General features: G+C 49.4%; 1 protein-coding gene across 4 annotated transcripts in view; it reads right to left on the bottom strand.

The window, feature by feature from the left end:
* Positions 1-19,147, bottom strand: part of ELAPOR1 (endosome-lysosome associated apoptosis and autophagy regulator 1) — a 65,170-nt gene that overhangs the window by 11,771 nt on the left and 34,252 nt on the right. For all 4 annotated transcript variants that reach the window (XM_087866149.1, XM_087866150.1, XM_045801600.2 and 1 more), the window contains exons 3-11: positions 18,876-19,068; positions 13,265-13,412; positions 12,710-12,790; positions 12,025-12,130; positions 11,752-11,901; positions 5,399-5,487; positions 2,017-2,194; positions 1,178-1,306; positions 688-778 (exon numbers count right to left, since the gene is read on the bottom strand). In XM_087866149.1, the coding sequence (XP_087722275.1) occupies positions 688-778; positions 1,178-1,306; positions 2,017-2,194; positions 5,399-5,487; positions 11,752-11,901; positions 12,025-12,130; positions 12,710-12,790; positions 13,265-13,412; positions 18,876-19,068 (1,165 nt within the window). The remainder of the gene's footprint in view (positions 1-687; positions 779-1,177; positions 1,307-2,016; positions 2,195-5,398; positions 5,488-11,751; positions 11,902-12,024; positions 12,131-12,709; positions 12,791-13,264; positions 13,413-18,875; positions 19,069-19,147) is intronic.

Raw genomic sequence — 19,147 nt, 5'->3', positions numbered from 1 at the left:
CTTCCCACCATACCACACTGCCTGTAGTATTTATTTTAATGGCAAACACATTGCTTAACATCCTAGGTCTTCTTGGGATATGGAAATCAATATGAAAAAAAGAACAATCCATTTCAGTCTTCTTTTCCCAAATAAAGACGAACTGTCTATGGGTATTCTGGCCCTCTTTCTTATATTTTTTGAATTTAATTAATAAATTTATTTATTTTGGATTTATTTATTTATTTTAGAGGGAAAAAAAAGTGTGCAGTGGGGAGGGGCAGAGGGAGAGAGAGAATCTCAAGCAGACTCCCTACTGAGCACAGAGCCCAATGTGGGACTCGAACACTGCCCCTGAGATCATGACCTGAGCTGAAATCAAGAGTCGATGCTTAACCAAATGAGCCACCCAGGCGCCCCTGGCCCTCTTTTTTAAAGTTGTTGTTGTAACATTTTATCTAATGGCATGCAGAGGAAGAATTTGAGTAGCCTGTGGCCAATCGATGACAGAAGCCAGATGGGAGAGAGCACCACCAGGAGGTCCGCCAGCGTGGGCAGCAACTAAGAAGCCGTGTTAGCGTTCGGTTTAACTTTGTCAGACCATCACCCTACACACCAGAAGCCCTCTCCTCTACGAGATTCCAAGCTCTGTGGGACTCGGAAGTGGCCCAGGTGGCGTGGACTTCCCCTTAGCTTTGTATCACTCACCTGAATCCTGGCACAACCAGAGTGAGAATCATGAAGTCATTGTCTGAGGCTCCAACAGCCGTATAAATGTGATCACCAGCCACCTCCCAGCCTGGAAAAGGAGAGGGGAGAGTTAGTGCCCCAGTGGTCCCAGGTGCAGGGCAAACGTGCACCCAGATGCCATTCTGAAAGAGAGAGAGAATACCGTCCTTTGAGGCATCCCGGACCACCGCCAAAACCAAACCATGTTATTTATCCTGCTACTTTGGTCAAAGACTCCGAAACTCTCAGAGCAAGCACTTTGGAGTATGTGCACGTTGTCTCTAGCTCCAGTTCTATCTCTAAAACTATGGTTTGACAGAACAAAGGTCCGCGGGGAGTGGAACTTTCTGGAGATGCATGGCTTGATTAGCTCATTTTTCTGCAGACATCTCTGTTATGGAGAAATGTGAAGTGGGAGAGCTTCCAATCAGCAGGGAGCTGACAGCTCACAGTAAGTGAGGAGGCTTACCGGTCATGCCCTTGTACTCAAAGTTGATCCCACTGAGAACGGTGGTTTCCATGTTTGAGGGCAGCGTGTTCCACCATTTGTATTCGAATCCCACGGCAGGCTCAGTCCCAGCTGGGCAGCGGCTGCAATCTGGGGGAACCACAAGATCCACGAGGGAGGCTGTAGCCACCCCGACGGGAGCTGTCCACCCACAGACAATTGCCAACAGTGGTAGGCAGCCAAAGGGGGGTAATGCTCAGCACCGTAGCACGGTTAGATCAAGTTGACTCAAAAACATACTGACAATGTATTTCACAAAGGCAGGACATAAACCCTGACCCTTAATTCCAATACCTCAGCTACCTTACTTGCCCACCAATTTTTGTCATTTCAAAACTTAAATGAATCTTCTAGTCCGATGCATATAGTTCACATTATGTGTCACATTACTAGTAGTAAATGCATTTACACGAATAGGTACACAAATCCTCCCCACACCTTTCAGCAGCATGGCTTATGGTTCCAATCGTGTCAAGCTGGCCATCCCCGCTCCCCACACCTTCTGGTTAGCATCCCTGCTGCATGCTGGAAGCTTCTGTGGTGAGGACTGGGTATGTGAGGCAGGAGTCGCAATCACAGTTGGAAGAGGGAGGGAGGCAGGCCGTTCTCCAGTGTGACTCCGACCTACAGGCAGGGCCCACCCTGACCTCGCTCCTCCTGAACTCAGTCCGCACGGTGGCCTGGCCCTCACTGCCTCCCTGGGAAGGACAGCGTGCACATTCAGCTGACCGCTCTGAGTGCCCACACGGCCCCCCCAGGTGGGTGACGAGGGAATGACAGGATGCAGACAGAGAGGTTACCGGAGCCGTTGGAGTAAGAGCCGTAAGGGCAGGGCTCGCAGCTGCTGTTGTTGGTCTTGAAGAAGCCTGGGTTGCAGGGTGGGCAGCGGGTCTTGACGCCAGAGGCGGGCAGCTTCACGGCCCCCTCGAGATCCTCACCACAGATTTTCGGCTGGGCCCATTTGTACATGAGCTGGGTCTGCAGAAATAGATTCAGAATGGCTCAGCCTGCGTGGGATTTCGCACATCTTCAGGAATTTACCTAGAGAATGGGGGTGGGGGGGACTCTGGGCTATAATGAAAGTTTCTCCAGGGGGGAGACCTCTTTCTGGTCGCCAGTGTAGCCCATGCTCCCAGCCCAGAGCCTGGCCCACGGCTGAGCTCAATCACTACCTGCCGAATGTTGACTGGATGAAGAGGGATACACTCAGTGAGGACGTGTGTGACAGAGAAGGGAAGGACCAGTTGTCTCCATGGAAAGCTCTGGTTTCAATGTGGCATCTTATTACCACCAAGGTCACAGGAAACGTAGCTGATGAAAATCCCCAAACATAAAAAGGGATGTCCCCATTTGTCTTCCAAGTATTTTCTTTGCTTTTTCATTTAGTCAGCAGACATTTATAGAAAGCCTACTACATCTGTGCGCCGGAGCTGGCGGCTCAGCAATGAATGAGACATGGCTCCTTCCCTTAAGGAGCTTGCCATCCAGCAAGGGCAGCAATCGCATAAGAATGGTCCGTGCAGGCGGATGGACACTGTGTTCTCTGGGACACCAAGGCAAAAGGGACAACGTTGGCCAGAGGGTACAAATTTCCAGTTATAAGACCAATAAGTTCTGGGGATCTAAGGTGCATCAAGGGGGTTATAGTTAATAGTACTGTACTAATGCATATGCTTGAGAATTTTTAAGGGTAGATCTTAAAAGTCACTCACTAGGGCTGTCCCTACTCTTTCGATGGAAGTATTGGATACAGAAGAGGGCATGGACTGCAGGAGGCTCCTGGCGTGGCAGGTGCAAGCCTCCTGTGTGGCCCTTGGGCCAAGTCAGAGATGAAAGGTGTAATTACGTCGAAGGGATGATGATGTGGGTGGCACTGCCATGCCTGCGAAAAGGTGGACGAATAAGGCATCCATCCATCTTATTCAGAATAAGAAATGACAAGTCTTAAGAGGAGTCTGTGCTGCCTTGGGTCCTGGGGCTCCTCCCCCCTCTGCTCAGCACCCCCGTGAAGAGATTCCTCCCTGAAGAGCAGCCAATGGCCAGAGCCCCAGGCTTGTGCTCTAACCCGGGTGCTCTCGCCCAGCTCATCCCCTTGAGTCTCATGGAGAGAAGGGTCTGGGGAGCAGGAAGACTGACTCGGGCCATCTCTTGGAGCAGCACGTGCAGCAGCCCCAGTGACCGGCCAGCCTGGTCCCTGGGAAACCACCACGGCACAGCAAAGGCCACAAGGGCAATCGTGGGAGTCGGCTCGAGCTACATCCCTTGATTTAAAAATACAGTTTAGAAGATAAAGTGAAGTCATGAGACTGAGCGGAACCAGTGCAGGCATGAGGCACCGATCGTGAGAGTTCTGTAAGGCATCCTGAGGAATGCATATTCACAGGCACTCATGCTCCAGGGCTCCTCCCCTGAGCCTTGGCTGGGCTGCAAGGCGAGCAACGGCCCTGGGCCTACTGAGCATCCAGAGGCCCCGGGCTGTTCAGGCAAGGCCAGACATCCAGGCTGGCAGGCAGCAGAGCTCACTACAGATCTAGAGGGCCTTGGCCGGAGCCTGGGAGGGGAGAGATTGGGGCAGAAGGAAACAAAGACAGCCACATGTTATGCCGAGGGGAGAGAAGAGGAACAGGATTACGTGTCCCCATTTAATTAGTGAGTCAACTGATGCCAAGAAAATGAAAATAATTTTTACAAGGTCACACAGAACCCCGGACACTGCACAGCTAAGTCTAAGGTAAAACTGATGAGATGTGTAGCCGTTGTCCCTCGGATGCTGGGGAGAGAACGATGCTGCAAACATGAGGCAAGGGTGGGGGAGCGTGGGGAGTAAGGGATGATTATGAGACAATCACTGCTCAGGACTGGACTTTATCCCATGCTTGTTTGGCAAAAGGAGAATTCATCCAGCTGTCCAACCAGAAAACACTTATGCATCCTAATAGCCAAGCCTATGCTTAATGCTGAATGCAGATTTCCCAACTTGTATCTTCCCGAGAGGCTGTGGTTTAGGGATACAGACAATTCATCCGGAATGTCTGATCTAAGACAAATCCCTCCACTTGCGCCCCTGAGCCATCCCCGCTCACTCTCTGCTGTTCCTGGAATTCACTGGGCACAGGTCTGCCCTTCCACACCTGCTGTGCTCTCTGCCTGGAAAGCGTTACAGCCACCACTCAAGCCACTCGGGTCTCTGTTCAAATGTTACGTCCTCCAATGTCACCGGACCCTCTCTAAAATAGCATCGCCACCCTCTGCCACTCTGTCTCCTAAGCCTTTTTAAATTTTTTGCTTCCACTTACTGCCATCTGATATACTCTAATTTGTGTTTGACCTGTTGTCTCTCTTTCCACTTGCTCCCCAGCAAGAATTAAGCTCCATGAAAGTAGATGTTTCCCCCGTTCGGTTAACTGCTATATGCGGGGTGCCTGGCACTGTAACTGACTGTTGAAATGAACACATGACTTCCTTTGAAAGGCCTTCCCTGGCCCCCCAGTCCTGGTCCCTCCTCTCCGGGCTTTCCCCAGTCCCCTGCACATCCTTCTCCTGTTCCCATCCCTCACCTTCCATCACGGGACTGTGAGCTCCCGGAGGGCAGGAGCCCTCAGTCACCTCTGAGCCCCCAGCCAGGGCACAGTGCCTGGCACAGCATTCATACTCTGAGCCTGCTGACTCAGAGGTGAGGCAGACTACAAAGGAAAGTCTTTCTGAGGCAGAAAGCCTGGGAAAAAGAAGGAACCAGCAGAGACCGAGCAGCGAGCCCATTCTCCAGTGAGCCGGGAGGTAGGAATGAATTCCCTTTGCCAGCTGACAAAAGCAGTGCCGAGGGGACAGGTCTGATGAGTTCCATGAGGAAATGAGTGTGCATGGACAGGCAGTCGTGGCCCAGAGGGGCTAAGTGAATGGAAGAAACCAAGCAAAAGAAAACGCAATGGCTTTTTGCAACAGAGCATATGTGAATAAGCAGCAGAACAAAGGTGGCAAAACCAGTTTCCGACCTGAAGATGAATGAGGCCACCTCGTCTTGCCCCCCCCACCCTCTGGCCCTGGGGTCACTGCGGAGGTCTGCGGGGTTTTCTCTGGTACCAGCTCCACTGACCTCTGGAACTCCAAATGTGGTAATAAAGCCCAAGGAGCGGGCAAAGGAGCTATTTGGGGGCAAAGGGGCTCCCAGACCGTGCTACCCACCTCTCCGTTGGCATCACAGGCTGTGTGCGTGTAGAAGTAATCTTTGTCGGTGCAGGCTGGGCGCATTTTGCAGGAGGAGGAACCCTTTTCTAAATTGCAAAAGTAAGGACAAATAGGTGAAGTTACATAAGAAAGCAGAGCTCTTGACCACTTGCTCATGACCCTAGGACCTCCAAGACCCCGGGGTAGAGCACATCACGGGTACTGCGGGTACTGCGGTAAGTAGAAAATCCTGCACACCCACCCGTCCCTGGGCTTCACCTCCAGTCCCTAAAGCCCTGCTCACGTATCCCCTTTGCACCTGTCCCTGGTGCTATGAGAAGCCACTGGGCCCGCACTGTGGGGCAGGGCTTAAGAAAGGGGACCGGCGAGCGGATCGGTGAGGAGGGTGGGGAGCTGGAAAGAGCATGTTGCAGGCTAACCACCACTAATACAAGTTCTTGAAACCCGTCACCTTCCAGGTGCTTCACAATCCTGACTGTGTAGGTGGTTTTTCTACTCCTGAAGGATTAAAGGAAAACATAGGAAAGCTTAGGACAGTGTCTTCATACTCTTACTCTAATCCCTTCTCTGCATTTTCTCTTAATATCTGCCTTCAGTGAAGGCCTTCCACCTTTGGAATTCCCCCTTCTCCGTGCACCCATCCTCCACAAATGAGGCGGTAATTTCCTCTGACTCCACTTAAGACACAGAGTTCTTTCCACCTTCCCCACTCCCAAGCATCCTGCTACTATCTCTAACCCTTGACCTGTTCCTAATAAAAAAGGTATCAACTATCATTTTATTTATTCTACTCTCCGTATGTTAGCTCTGCTTTAACCCTATGAATGCCTGGATGACAAGAACTATTTCAGCGTATCCCTTTTTATTTATTTATTTTTTTTATTTTTTAAAGATTTTATTTATTTATTTGACAGAGACAGAGACAGCCAGCGAGAGAGGGAACACAAGCAGGGGGAGTGGGAGAGGAAGAAGCAGGCTCCCAGCGGAGGAGCCTGATGTGGGGCTCGATCCCAGAACGCCGGGATCATGCCCTGAGCCGAAGGCAGACGCTTCACGACTGCGCCACCCAGGCGCCCCAGCGTATCCCTTTTTAAAGCAATGGAGTTCACCTTTTTGGAATTACAAACATTTCAAGAATTTGAAAAAAGCCCTGTTTCCCCTATCCAGAAAAATATACAAAATTTATGAAAATAAAATTTTAAAAATTTCCAGGGAATTTATTTTCCCCAGAATGAAAATCACTGCTTTATAGAGTGCCAGTACAATACAATACTACTAGTACTGTCGCCGTCATTTCTAAAATGGCTGCCGTGTCACCTGCAGGCAAGCATTTGATACCAGCTCGACCTCCTCTCTCTAGATTACCTGACAGGCCATGTGACAGAGTGTAATGACATTTTCAGTCAGACCATCTGGGTTTGGATCCTGCTCCATTTACTAGCTGCGTCACTTTGGGCAAGTTACTGAACCTCTCTGAACTGTAGTGCTCTCATCCGTAGCCAGCACACCCCTGGTACATTGGAATTAGGGAGTCACTAAATGCTGGTAACTATTACTACCTGCGTTTGTGGGAATTATTTTTATTTGGTAACTGTCATGAGATTAAAAAAAAAAAGATTTATTTATTTGAGAGAGAGAGAGCGCCCAGGGGCAGGGGGCAGAGGGAGAGGGAGAGAGAGAATCTCAAGTAGACTGCCTGCTGAGTGCGGATCCCGACCTCACGACCCTGAGATCCAGACCTGAGCCAAAGTCAAGAGTCTGACGCTCAACCGACTGAGCCACCCAGACGCCCCCTGACAGGTGATTTTAAATAAAGATTGAAAGTTTCTTTTTCTCCCCTCCAGTTAAGGCTTATTTCTCAACTGATCCTCTCTTCTTTCCGAGGCGCCAAATGAGTTCCGAGATCAGAGAATCTCCTAGTGAACAGCCTTGTTGGCCTGCCCTGGGGAGCTCCCTCAACTGCACGTTCCCACACCTCTTCTGTTCCTGTCATATTAGCCTGGGCAAGAGGGAGCTCTGCCTGGGAAACAGCTGGCGTCTTCTCAGCTCATTGACTTGGTTAACAAGCAGAAGGCCTCGTTCAGCAGAGAGGGATCTAGGGATTCTTGCTTTGGACAAGCCGGGCCAGGAGGAATTTGGGAGGAGATGCTGGAAACACACCAATTCCCAGGACCCTGCATATAGGGTCTAGCAAGTTGCAAGTTCCACGTTAGAATGTACATTTTGCACCAGGACCTTTCTCCGCTTGTCAAATATTTGCTCAACCTGATACCCTAGCTCCAGGTTTCAGCAAAAGTGGTCCAGCTGTTTACACACTTGACAAGTGCTAACGTAGTTTTAAGAAATGATTAACCCAAATGCTGAGCCGGACCTCACTTCCCCAGCTTGGGTTTCATCAAGGTGTTGAAGTGGGGGACTGGTCAAGTTTAAAAGATCTGCCTAGATGTTTGGGCAAGGGACTGAAAAGTGACTTCTCTAGCGTCAGCCCCGGGGGGCAAAACTGTGAGAAGATAGAGTTTATCGTGGGGGCTCTGGTTTCTCTCCCTGAGCCTTCCTCCTCCTTTCAGGACCTCTCCCCACCCCCAGGACTACAATGTCCTCTCATTCGGATCCATTTCATCAAAGGAAAACATTCCCCCTGAGGACTGAAGCATCTAGTGAATGCTTGGCTCAGGTCGGATACCACCCCAGACTCTGGGCAAATCCCTCAACCTCTCTGTGCTGCCCTTTATTCTTTTATAAACAGGGAGATCACTCCTGCAGTCTGCTGTGAGGAATAAGCGAGAAAACGTTTGGTAAATTGTAAAGTACTACCCAAGTGACTTGTTATTGCTGTTACCTATGCTAAGAGTACTTTCATTTTCAGAGAGGACAGCTGGAACAAGCCTTAACGTACATGAACACAGTTGACCCTTGAACAACACAGGTTTGAACAGGGAGGGTCCACTTATATGTGGATTATATATATATATATATATACACACACACACACACACAGAGTACAGTACTGTAAATGTATTTTCTCTTCCTTATGATTTTCCTAAAGACATATTCTTCTCTCTAGCTTCTTTTATTGTAAGAATACAGGATATAATACATAAAACATATAAAATATGTGTTGATCAATTGTTTATGTCATCAGTAAGGTTTCTGGTCATTAGTAGTTAAGTTTCTGGAGAGTCAAAGTTATACGCTGGGGTGGGGGTGCGGGGTACCTCTTGTCCCCGTATTGCTCAAGGTTCAGCAGTGAAAAAATGAGTGCTTACTACATACCGGACGCTGTTCTAAATCTTTTATCTGTAGTCGTCAATTGATCTGCGCAATAACACTATGAGGTGCGTATGATTATTGCCATTCCCATTTTACAGACGAGGAAACTGACGCACAGACAAGTGACTTGCCCAAGGTGGCAGAGCTGAAAGTGGTGGAGCAGGGATCTGAACCTTAGTAATTTAGTTCTGGAGTCTGTGCTCTTAAACTCCATGCTATTCTACCAGGAAATGAATTCCTAATATTGAACGTAACACAAAGGAATTCTTAAGAACCATCACATTTTAGGTATTAATACGAAAGACGCTTTTAGTCAAGCCTTTGTCCTTAACATCTGCAGTCCCATTAGCTCCATCTCAGTCTAGGTCCTGGATACCAGCAATGGCGCCTATTGTGAAATCTCCAGACTATGGCCTCTGCCTCCGATTGTGTCCTTCTTCATCCATTTTCCAAATGGCAACTGGAGTGGTCTTTCAAAACCACGAGCCAGAGCACATCACTCCCCAGCTTAACATTCTTGAACAGCCCCCACTGCTGACAGGATCAAATCCCAAATGCTTAGCAACGGCACAGAAGGGCTGGTCTGCAGTCTGTTCCCTGCCCACCTCTTAACCTTGGATGCTAGCTCTGTGCAAGTCAGCCTCTGCTGTGCCGAGTTTCTCCAAGATCCCCAAGCCTTCTGGCTGTGGCTGCACTCCTTTCAGAACATCCATCAAACCACCACCTCATCTTTCAAGACCACTGCCACTGAAGCCTTTCCTCCCTCCCCATAGAGGACTGACCACGTCCCTTCTTTGCCTCTACTGTGCTCTACACTCAGAGCTCCCGTCCCCGCAGCCGCTGCACCATGGAGTGACTACGCTTACGGGCTCCTATAGCCACGTTCCCACTTTTCGACCTGAGTCGGAGGGCAGGCACCAGCTCCAATTCTAGCACCAAGCCCAAGCCTTGGCACCCGGCTGGCATTTGGGACTTATTTGTAAATGGATGACTAAATGCTCACCGGGTCTTCTGTCCCTCCCTTTATGCACATTCCATCATAGGCTCTGATCAGATATCTCTGCATTTCCCCAGCCTCCCACGGTCCCTGTATTCAGGAAGAGTCAAGTCATGGTAAATATTCACTTTCCAGTCAAAGAAGTGGATTGAGAAATGGGTGGCAGAAAGAGAACAGACTCCAAGAACTCAGACTCCCAGCCCAATACTTGCATAACAGTTCTCTGGGTAACAATCAGTCTACATAGAGAGTTGATCAGAACATTACCGGGTGGTTTTTCTAGAGCCACCTTGCCATTCAAACCCTTGTACAACCACTGGGCTGGAAAGGCAGCTGGAGACTAAGACAAACAAGGGCTGCCATTGATAGAGCAGGGAAGGAGAATAAGAAATTCAAGAGGAAAAACAGGAATTTAGACTTACAGGTAAAAAACTTCCCCCAAGATCTAAACATTCCTGTTCTTGCTGAAAACTATACTCATTTGGCAAGATCTGTGTCGATAAATAGGACTTTTGTTTTAGAAGTAGTGTAAAAATAAGTGGTTCACAGGGTCAGTGGCTGGTCTTGGCTGAGCAAACACGTCGTGTAATGCCTGCGTGAAGGACGGGTGTGTCTGTGGACAGATCTGAGGGTCTGCTTGAGCTGGGTGTATGTGGTTCTGTGTAAGAAAGGAAAAGAGGAATAGTTATGGGCTGCCTGGGCAGAGGGTCCTCTGGGGGGACTGCCCACCTTATACCAGAGCCCTGCTGCCCTGGGACTCCCTCAAACGACCAGGTTCTGTTTCTTAAGTTGGAATGCTTTAGGAAGCTATTCAGAGACTGTCCCTACAGGCTGCTACACCTGTCCCCTTATTTTCCCTCAGAACACTGGTTTGTTTGTTTGTTTGTTTGTTTGTTTGTTTGTTTAGAGAACCAGAGAGCATGTGCAAGAGCATGCAAGCTGGGGTGGGTTGGGGGTGGGTTGGGGGTGGGGGCTGGGGGAAGGGCAGAGGGAGAGGGAGAGAGAATCGCACGCAGACTCTAAGCTGAGTGCTGAGCCAGCGGCATTGTGGGGCTCAATCCCACAGCCTGAGGTCATGACCTGAGTTGAAACCAAGTCAGACACTGAACCGACTGTACCATCCAGACGCCCCAGAACACTGGTTTTTAAACTACGTTCCAAGGAGCCCTGGATTTCCTGAAAAGGCCTCTTTGAATTCAGTGGATGCTCAGGCTGATAAAAGATTGTAACTTCCATCTTTAGCCTTCGCTATCAAAATGTTTTGCTCATCAGGGTGCCTGCGCGGCTCAGTCGGTTAAGGGTCTGCTTCTTGGTTTTGGCTCATAATCTCAGGGTCCTGGGATTGAGCCCGCAGAGTGTTCTTGTCTCTCTTCCTTTGCTTCCCCCACCCCCCTCCCCTGCTCTCTCTCTAAAATAATAAATAAATAAAATCTTAAAAAAAAATATTGTGCTCATCAATACAGCCTCATGGCTCTTCTAACCTAACTTTGATAATAATTGTCATGAATTAAAATATATAAATGTATACCTTTTATTTACTCTATTATTTATAATTACAATCTTATGTAAGGTTTCATTTTTACAAATTTCACTGCTTAAGAAAAAAAAAAAAGATTGCAACCCCTTACCCTAGCTTTCCTAATCCCTCTAACCCCGAGCTGCTTTTTCTTTTTGCCACAGCACCCTGCACGTTTTACTGTCTACCACACTATAATCTATTCTATATTTATCATCGTTATTGTTTATTGTCTGTCCCCCACCCCCGCCCTGGCTGCCCAGTAGAACGTAAATTCCTTGAAGATAGGGAACTTTGTCTGTTTTGTTCACTGATGTAGTCCAAGCACCTAGAATAGGGCCTGGCAGATCACAGAGGCTCACTAATCACTTGCTGAATGATTTCATGTTTGCTTCCGGAGTGATCAGTGCAGCATGGATCGGTGGGGTTCTTCCAGTGTCCAGAAAGTAGGGGTTTAAGAAGCGGCATCTTCAGCATGGCCAGAAGGATGGTGCTCCTTCCCGTTTCTCCCCGTGTTTGTTGGTATCCCCACCCCCAACAAACTCTGCCCGCCTTCAGAGATATCACCTGAGTACTTGTCAGGGTCACACTGGTGGCAGGACGTCTCCCCCTTATTTGAATAAGAGTTGGCTGGGCAAAGTTCGCAAAACGAAGAGCCCTGCTTGTCTGCATACGTGCCAGGTTTGCAGGGGAAGCATTCTGAAGTGTAGGCCACCCCTAGGGAGGAAGAACAGCATGGAAAAGGAAGGGTTGAGCCTGGAGACTGAGTCCCCTGGGGACTGACACCCCCCCCCCCCCCCCCGCAGAGTCAGACCGCCGGCCCCGCGCCCCTCTCGGTACCTGTTATGGCGATGTTTCTCACCAGCACAGGCTTGGAGACTTTGGACCACACCGAGAAGGCTGTGGTTCTCCAATAGAGGACATTATTGCCTCGGTTTAGCTCGACCTGAACACCACAAACAGGAAGACAGATATCCCTAATCCATCAGATTAGCCTCTGGTGGGGACCCGTCCCCTTATAGTCTGTGGGGCGGCACCTTTTCTGATCCCCTCCCTGTACTGCCTCAGCTTTGTCCTTCCTCCCAGCTCAGCTTAGTTCCTCTCTGCCTTGAAGCCTCCTCTTACCACCCTCTCATGGCCTCTCCCTCACCCACATTTACCGTGAGTATCTCCAAGGGGAGGCCCAAGAGGGAGCCCGAGGGTACTGACAGGACAGGTGCGTGGAGTTCCCTCATTCTTCTCTGGTTCTGTGTATACACACCCCATCCCCAGAAGACCTGGCCCTTAGAGCTGGCAAGCTGCTGGTCCTTGGGGGTCAAGCCAGGGGTGCAAGTCATCTCACACCCATAATCTATCAACTCAAGAAGACAGAAACTATGGCATCCTCATCAGGTCAGACACCGGCCCTCTAGGGACGGAGGGGTGGGAGCCCAGACTGGGAAGAAGCTCTCCTTGGAGGAAAAGCCCATGGCCCCTTTGCTGGCATCCCCAGCAAGGGCTCTGGGGAGGCTGGTACTATACTCACACTGTGGAATTCCCATCCTTTCTCTGTGGTTTTCATCCACCTGGAGTCATCCACATTGGGCTGGCACTGGTCATTCTGAACCTGAGGTGGCAGGAGTTTGGGAAGAGAGTCTCAGCTTTCCAAGAAAATGGGTTCCTTACCCCCATGCTGTCATAGCCTTCCAAAGGGCCCTTCTTATGGGAGAAGAGTTGCCAATTTTCTTTAGGGACTGAGCTCCAAACGCATGAGCCTTGAAGCAGGGTGGGAGCTAGGTACCCACAAAGCATCAGGTCATCAACACCCAAGAACTGACTTGTAACTCAGAAGCCTTTACACGCTGTCTGCGCGGGCAGAAGGCCTAGGACCTCCTGCGCCCTAGTCTCTTCCCCTTCAGAGCTCCCCAGCTTCAGCCTTTCTCCTTGCCTCTTGAAGTCTCAGCTTATCTTGTCCACAGTTCTCTCCAGAGGGAAGACCGCTATGGAAAATCCCCAACCAGACATGCTGATGATGCCTGTCAATGAACCCGAGCCTTGGAGAGTCTTTACCTCCCATCTTCCCCCGGGGCCAGGGGCTTACAAAAAACTCAAAGATGATGCTGGAGTCTGGGTAGTAGTACTCGAAGTTGACCGTGCCAGACTGCTTTAGATTGACAGCGTACATCAGCGTGGCTGTGCACTCGTCCGTGTTGGAGGAGATGTAGTCACCTAGGGGAACCCACTTGGACCTGTGAGGGAACAGGAGCCACGTTCAGCGGCAGGGGCACGGCCCACCATGCTTCGTGCGAAGTGCAGGTCTCACTTCCTGCTGGGTCTCGGAGGAACTCCAGACTTGTGATTCACAAATGGGAATTTAGACATGAACGAGAATGACCTCCAGATCAAGGAGCCTGGGGAAACAGCTGACACAAGGACGACAGGTAGGTGCGCCCCCCACATTATACAGAACTCTCCAGATGATAGATGGCAGGTGCTGTGAGGGGGAGCTGGGTAACATTTATCGGTTGCTGACTATCTCCTGGTTACTGAACTACATGTTTTGTATTCATGACTTCTCTTTCCCACTTAATGGATGATGAAACTGAGGCTCGGTGGATACCTTGCCATATGTCACACAGCCAGCAAGTGTCAGGGCTGAGATTCAGACCCAGGTCTGCCTAACTTCAAAGCTGTCACAGAAAGCCAGCAGACACTGCTGGTCTTCAGAACCCAGGAGTCCATCCAGTCTGGCCCACCTGTTTTTCTGGCAATGCCCACTTTTAGATGCTGCATGTAACTGGTAACTGGGAAGAAGGAAGGCCAGAGAACCTCAGAGACAATCAATCTAGTCTTGTGACTTCATTTTCTAAATATCTCTCAACTCGGTCCAACCCTACCACGGGGCTCTCCCTTTTCCTTGCACCCCCCAGCCCCCAGCTCTGAACCAGCCCCTATCTCGCCTCCCTGTATCCAGTTCTGCCTCCTGCAATCCCTCCCCCACATTCCAGAACAGAACTCTGACATGCCACTTCCCTGCTGCCCTTAGAACAGGGCACAAATCCTCACCCACTCTCAAGACTCCAGCCCACCAGCATTTCTTCCTTTATTTGTTTATTTATTTATTTATTTATTTATTTATTTATTTATTTATTCAGAGGAGGGGCAGAGACAGAAGGATAGGGAGAGAGGGAATCCTAAGCAGGCTCCATGGCCAACGCAGAGCCCAACATGGAGCTCAATCTCACAACCCTGAGATCATGACTTGAGCCGAAAGCAAGAGTCAGACACTTAACCAACTGAGCCATCCAGGCGCCCCTCCTTCTCTCTGTTTAATTCCTACTCGTGTCTTAGAATAAACGTCACCTCATCTGAGAAGTCATCCTTGACTCTACTGGCCTCTGCTATGTGCACCCTGAGCTCTCACCGATTCTCTTCTCGTAGCCACAGCTCTCTTCTCCTTCACTCACACATATTATGAAAGATTTAAGACCACCACTGTGCTTAAGAAATACAATACAGCGGATGCCTGGGTGGCTCAGCTGGTTAAGCGTCTGCCTTTGGCTCAGGTCAGGGTCTCAGGGTCCTGGGATCGAGCCCTGTGCCAGGCTCCCTGCTCAGCAGGGAGTCTGCTTCTCCCTCTCCCTCTGCTCCTCCCCCCTGCTCGTGCTGTCTCTCTGTCAAATAAATAAATAAAACCTTTGGGGGGAAAAAATGCAATACAGCAGAAGCCTTGGGGTACACCCAGCGAATCTCAAGCCCTTGTCTGACTACCACCTACTCCTTTCAGCCAAGTAACCACTTTCTGGAATATGGTGCTTATCATCCCCATGTGGTTCTTTACCCTTTACTAATTATGCAGGTATTGCTAAACAATATGTCCTGTGATGGTGCTTTTGCTTGTTTTTAAACCTCATGTAAATGGCATCATACTCATGTATCCCGAAACTTGCTTTTTTTGTTTGTTTCAATATAAAGATTGTGGGATTCATCCATACCCACACATGAAGCTCTTTCTTCATTTTTGCTACTATCTAATTTTGCCTTGCATGGTTCTACCATATTGATTTACCCATTACTCACTGGCGGACTTTTAGATTGTTTCCAATCTTTTGCTGTCGTTTGCACACTCTGTTAGAAACGTCCTTGTTCCTCTCCTTGTATGCATGTCTGAGGGGGACGCTGTGTTAGAGGGCATGTGAACCTCCAGCTTTACCAGTTCCTGCCACACTGCTCTCTAAAGTGGCTGCTGCCGATATACACCCAGTGGCATGTGAGGGTCTTCCTGTGGCCCCACGTGCTCCCAAATTTGGAATGGTCAGATTGTAAAGGTGTCGTCAATGTGATATGGTAGGAGACAGCGTCTCCTTGGGCTTTAAATCTTATTTCCTTGATTATTAGCGAGGTTCAGCATCTGTTCTTTAGTTTATTTGCAATTTGTCTTCCTCCTCCGATCATATTCTAATTCCTCTTTAATTTATTTAATTCTCCTTCAATTGTTTGTCCTCCTGGCTGGCTGACAGATGCTGTGGGGTAAGAGGCCAAACTTACCTTGCTCCCTATTATAGCCCTGGCACCAAGCCCTGGGCCTGGCACACAGGAGGGGCTCGAGATTATACAGGTGAATGTGGAAAAGGGTGACCAAAGATAAGCCCATTATTTCATTGTTTTGCCTGAGACCAACCCAGGCAATTATTAACAGTGGCAGTGGTTTCCCCCTGCGTTTGTTAGAATAATACCATGTACTTCCAGTTCTTCGATGGTGTCATTCTCAGATGGAAGCATGTCCAAGATTCCTAAGCTGAGCTCATCCCAGACACCCCAGCTAACCTAATGGTATTGATTTCTCCTATTAAAAGAGACCACACTTAATGCTGATGTGCTCCATGGCATTATCTATAAATAACTCCCAAAGCGAGATGAATAATTAAAAGGAGGCCGTAAGTGGGCTACATTTGCACCAGGCCTCATGATTCTGGGTTTTGTCAGAGCTGTCTCTGGTGAAGATCGTTTCACGTTCAATAATAACAACATGTGTTGATTGACTTCTAGTGCCAGGCATCGCTCCAAATTCTTTACACGGATCATTTCATTTAATCCTTACCACAACCTATAAGAAGAATACCATGTTGATCACGGTGCTTTTTTTTTAGGATAAGGAAACTGAGGCACAGATTAGGACACTTAACTAATCACACAACGAATGACATAGTCATTAGTCTGATAAGTGCCAGAAAGAGAACTGTAAGATGGTGCAAGCGTGTGTATGTAATGGGAATCTATGGGGCCAGGGCTGGCATCTCCCAGGAAGTGACATTTAGGCAGAGACCTGAGGGTGAAGCAGGAGTCAGCCAGAAGAGCTGGAGAAGAGTGTGTCCAAAGACCCAAGAGGGGAGCACCTGGGTGGCTCAGTTGGTTGAGCGCCTGACTCTTGATTTTGGCTCAGGTCATGATCCCAGGGTTGTGAGATGGAGCCCTGCGTCAGGTTCCGTGCTGGGTGTGAAGTCTGTTTGAGATTCTCTCTCTCCCTCTTCCTCTGCCTCTCCCCCCTACCCCTGCACGTGTGTTCTCTCTCTCTCTCTCTCTCTCTCTCTCAAATAAATAAATAAAATCTTAAAAGGAGCAAAAAACAAAGACCCAGAAGGGAAGAAGCATGGTAGCCATTGTGCCTGGAGCCCTAGTAAGCCGGAGGGAAGGTAACTCGAGCGAAGCCAGAGAAATGGGCGGAAGGCAGAGGCTAGACCAGGCAGGGCCATGCAGGCTGTGGCAAGGCATTGGATGTTATTCCCAGAAAAGAGGAATCCATGGAATCCAGAGTCTTGAGCCGGGAAGGGATGGGTCTGGCTACGGGGGGGGGGGGGGGGGGCCAGGGGCCCCGCAGAGGCTGGAGTGGAAGCCGAGACTCGCTGCCGGAGGCAGAACAGGCAGGAGGTGGGCTCTGGTCAGGCTGGAGACAGTGGGCACGGATTCAGGTAAACACCCAGTTGAGCAGGAAAGCCAGGCGCTCGGTATCTTGGTACTAGCTCCATTACCGCCCTTCTGAGGGCAGCGGGGAAATCACAAAGCCTTTCTAGGTGCCCAATGCCTCTCTGTTTCCACAGAGGAGAAACATCCTTTCCCCCTCCTGGGGATGTCTTGGGCCACCTTAAGATCCGGGCCCTGAAGCCATCTGTGCTATGGAAACACAAGTTGTTATTCACCGGCCCACATCCTGTCTTGCTGAGTGGTAATGATTTCTGGACTCTCAGTGAGGTCCCCAGAGAGAGAGAAACCCTTTCTTTGTGCGGGTAAGAATTGATTGAGTGAGCCAGGCGTGCACCTTGTTTGGGGTCAATCACATTCTCTATTAGGACACAAATGGGTCCCCTTTCAGCTTTAATCCTCTCTGGCTTTATCTTTGCTGCCAACCTTGTCATGCCAATAATTTTGACACATAATATTAAACTCTAAAGTGACATTAAAATTGGACTATAAAATGCCTGCTGCCTGGCTCCGATAATGGTGCTTCCTTTTTTTTCTCTCAATAATGGTACTTCTATTTAAGTGTAGGAACGGGAGACATTGGTCCCAGTCTTAGAAATCCAAGTGTAATACCAGTGTAAACAATTATTAACTTCTTTTTATCCTTTTGATTGCTTGGGTATAAGAGAAACTTTCATGTACTTTTCTCCCACCTTCCTTTTTTTTTTTAAGGGGGGAGGGGCAGAGGGAGAGAGAGAATTTTAAGCAGGCTCCATGCTGGAGCCCAACCCGGGGCTTGATCTCAGAACCCTGAGATCATGACCTGAGCCGAAATCAAGAGTCAGACACTTAGCTGACCGAGCCACCCAGGTGGCCCTTCTCTCATCTTTGTCAACATTTAACAAGGAGCAGTGGGTGATTGTTTTTTACACCACTATTCCTCCCTAAGGACTCAACGTTGTCTTGCATACACTACATGGTATTTGAGAGTGTCTGCATGGGGTAGTAGTAAGCTTGGGACTGGGTTTGAATTCCAATATCACCGGTTCCAAGCTGGGTGAAAAAGGACAAGTCACTTAATCTCTCTGAGCCTCCAGTTCCTCATTTGTGTAAAGGGAATAATAATACCAACTTCAGAGGGTTCTTGAGAGGATTCTAGAAAGTGATATAGGGAAAGCGCCCAGAACAGTGTCTGACACATAAAATGCACATCATTAATTCCTATCCCTGGAATTAAATAGTCAAAGATATGATAAGGGTAGCTCACCAGTTCCCAGAGAACCTGGGGCTGAGCTTTTCGAGTACTGAAAAGATCGCCTTCTGAGCTGGAAAATTTTGGGGTCTCCAGGATTTCAAGGGGTTTGGACCACCACTGACCAAAACTCTGGTCCTAGTCTATCCCCTGCAACCCTATAAACTCCGGTTGGGCTGACCAGTTTTAGAAGTTAGCACCCAAACCAGGAAGATACCTAATGCTTTGCACATTGTGTTGCAATCAAGTTGAGGAAGTTTACTGCTGATCCAAAATCCCGTGGTGGAGATACAATTAGGTTTTGTTTTAAGTAGACTGGCCATTTAACCCTTGTCCACCTTCTCCACCTATTGCCCCCAGTTCTTCACCTCTCACAAAGGCCTGTCAGTCACTGGTAAGTTTGGGCTGAGGCGGGCGTCACGTCCAACAGTGCTGTGGGAGGCTCCCTCGTTTCCATCCTCCCCTGCCCAGCACGGGGGAGGCCATGGGGGGAGGCACTCACGCAGTGCAGTTCTCCGTGGACTCAGTGGTGCTGTCCTCCATCTCCATGTTGGTTGAGAGGCTGGCAAAGCCATGGGGCAGCTCATCCCACTCGTCGAACCGGATGCCCGTGCCGAGGGAGTAGCGGCCCTCGGCGCACGGCTTGCAGGACTGGTCCTTCATGTCCAGAAACTCCCCAGCTTTGCAGGAGAAGGCTGGAACACAGAGCGGGGATAATAGCAGGGTGGTGAGGCTGCTGCCACCCCAGGAGAAGCGGGCGGCTTGTGGGCACCC

The sequence above is a fragment of the Ursus americanus genome, chromosome 12 (genome assembly GCF_024610735.1).
Source record: "Ursus americanus isolate L20-20 chromosome 12, mUrsAme1.1.p, whole genome shotgun sequence".
Taxonomy (NCBI): domain Eukaryota; kingdom Metazoa; phylum Chordata; class Mammalia; order Carnivora; family Ursidae; genus Ursus; species Ursus americanus.
This window is presented reverse-complemented; position numbering and strand designations above follow the sequence as displayed.